At 36.0% G+C, this 1,465-nt stretch overlaps 1 protein-coding gene across 1 annotated transcript; it reads left to right on the forward strand.

Moving 5' to 3' along the window:
* Positions 1–6: 6 nt before the first annotated feature.
* Positions 7–1,408, forward strand: LOC100635927 (UDP-glucuronic acid decarboxylase 1-like; the record flags this gene model as incomplete). The annotated part of the gene is made up of 3 exons (XM_003391940.3): positions 7–83; positions 983–1,050; positions 1,111–1,408. Coding segments are annotated over exons 1-3 (424 nt in total), but the record flags the coding sequence as incomplete, so codon positions are not given.
* Positions 1,409–1,465: the final 57 nt, after the last annotated feature.

Raw genomic sequence — 1,465 nt, forward strand, 5'->3', positions numbered from 1 at the left:
ATCCCCAGCCTCTCCAGTGAAGTATATGTACAATCCAGTGAAGACTATAAAGAGCAACACCATAGGAACCATTAATGTACTAGGTATGAGTATGCACTGTATTGTACAGTGTATGTGTATTGTGATGGGAAATGTTATAGTGCATGAGGTGTAATAAAAATTTGAGATGATTTTGGAGCCATTTTTTGGAAAAACCATGGGCTATATATATAGCCTTGGGTACTTTTCAGAATTTTGACATTTTCTTAAAATGTCTGTAACTTGAAAAATTGAAGTCGGAATCAGCTCAAACTTTCTAGACAGCATGAGGACATCAATATGTATCAGAAAATGTAATAAAAATTTGGGGTGAGTTCGGAGCCATTTTTTGGAAAAAACCATGGGCTATTATAGAATTTTGACATTTTCTTAAAATGTCTGTAACTTGAAAAATTGAAGTCTGAATTGGCTCAAACTTTCTACACAGCATAAGGACATCAATATGTATCAGAAAATGTAATAAAAATTTGGGGTGATTTCGGAGCCATTTTTTGGAAAAAACCATGGGCTATTATAGCCTTGGGTATTTTTTAGAATTTTGACGTTTTCTTAAAATGTCTGTAACTTAAAAAATTGAAGTCGGAATCAGCTCAAACTTTCTACACAGCATAAGGACATCAATATGTATCAGAAAATGTAATAAAAATTTGGGGTGATTTCGGAGCCATTTTTTGGAAAAAACCATGGGCTATAGCCTTGGGTACTTTTCAGAATTTTGACGTTTTCTTAAAATGGCCATAACTTGAAAAATTGGAGTCGGAATCATCTCAAACTTTCTACACAGCATAAGTACATCAATATGTATCAGAAAATGTAATAAAAAATTTGGGGTGATTTCGGTGCCATTTTTTGGAAAAAACCATGGGCTATATATAGTACAGGGCAGAGGGTAACTGTAACTGTCCAAATCAAAAGTCACTCCCTCTCCCTCTCTCTCCTTCAGGTTTGGCTAAGAGAGTGAAGGCTAGAGTCCTCTTTGCATCAACATCAGAAATATACGGAGACCCTGAAGTAACTAACAATAATAATAATAATAATAATAATGCTATTAATCATGATGCTAATTACTAGGAGCATCCCCAGAAGGAGACCTATTGGGGTCATGTTAATACGATTGGTCCCAGAGCTTGTTACGATGAGAGCAAGAGAGTGGCAGAGACCCTCATGTACGCCTACTCTAAGAGAGACCATATTGATGTACGAGTGGCAAGGATATTCAATACTTATGGCCCCAGGATGCACATGTATGATGGTAAGATCTGCTGTTACAATATGAGATACTGTTATTGTGTTACCACGTATTCGTGGCCCAAAATTTTCGTGAATTTTGCATTTTTAACGACCTGGGGGCATAGCCCCCAGGTCGTTCCTATAATTGAATTCACCGTCGCACTATGTATATATTATATATATATATATTTATTTG

This window comes from Amphimedon queenslandica, unplaced genomic scaffold, assembly GCF_000090795.2.
Source record: "Amphimedon queenslandica unplaced genomic scaffold, v1.1 AMPQUscaffold_3945_Cont24067, whole genome shotgun sequence".
Classification (NCBI taxonomy): Eukaryota; Metazoa; Porifera; class Demospongiae; order Haplosclerida; family Niphatidae; genus Amphimedon; species Amphimedon queenslandica.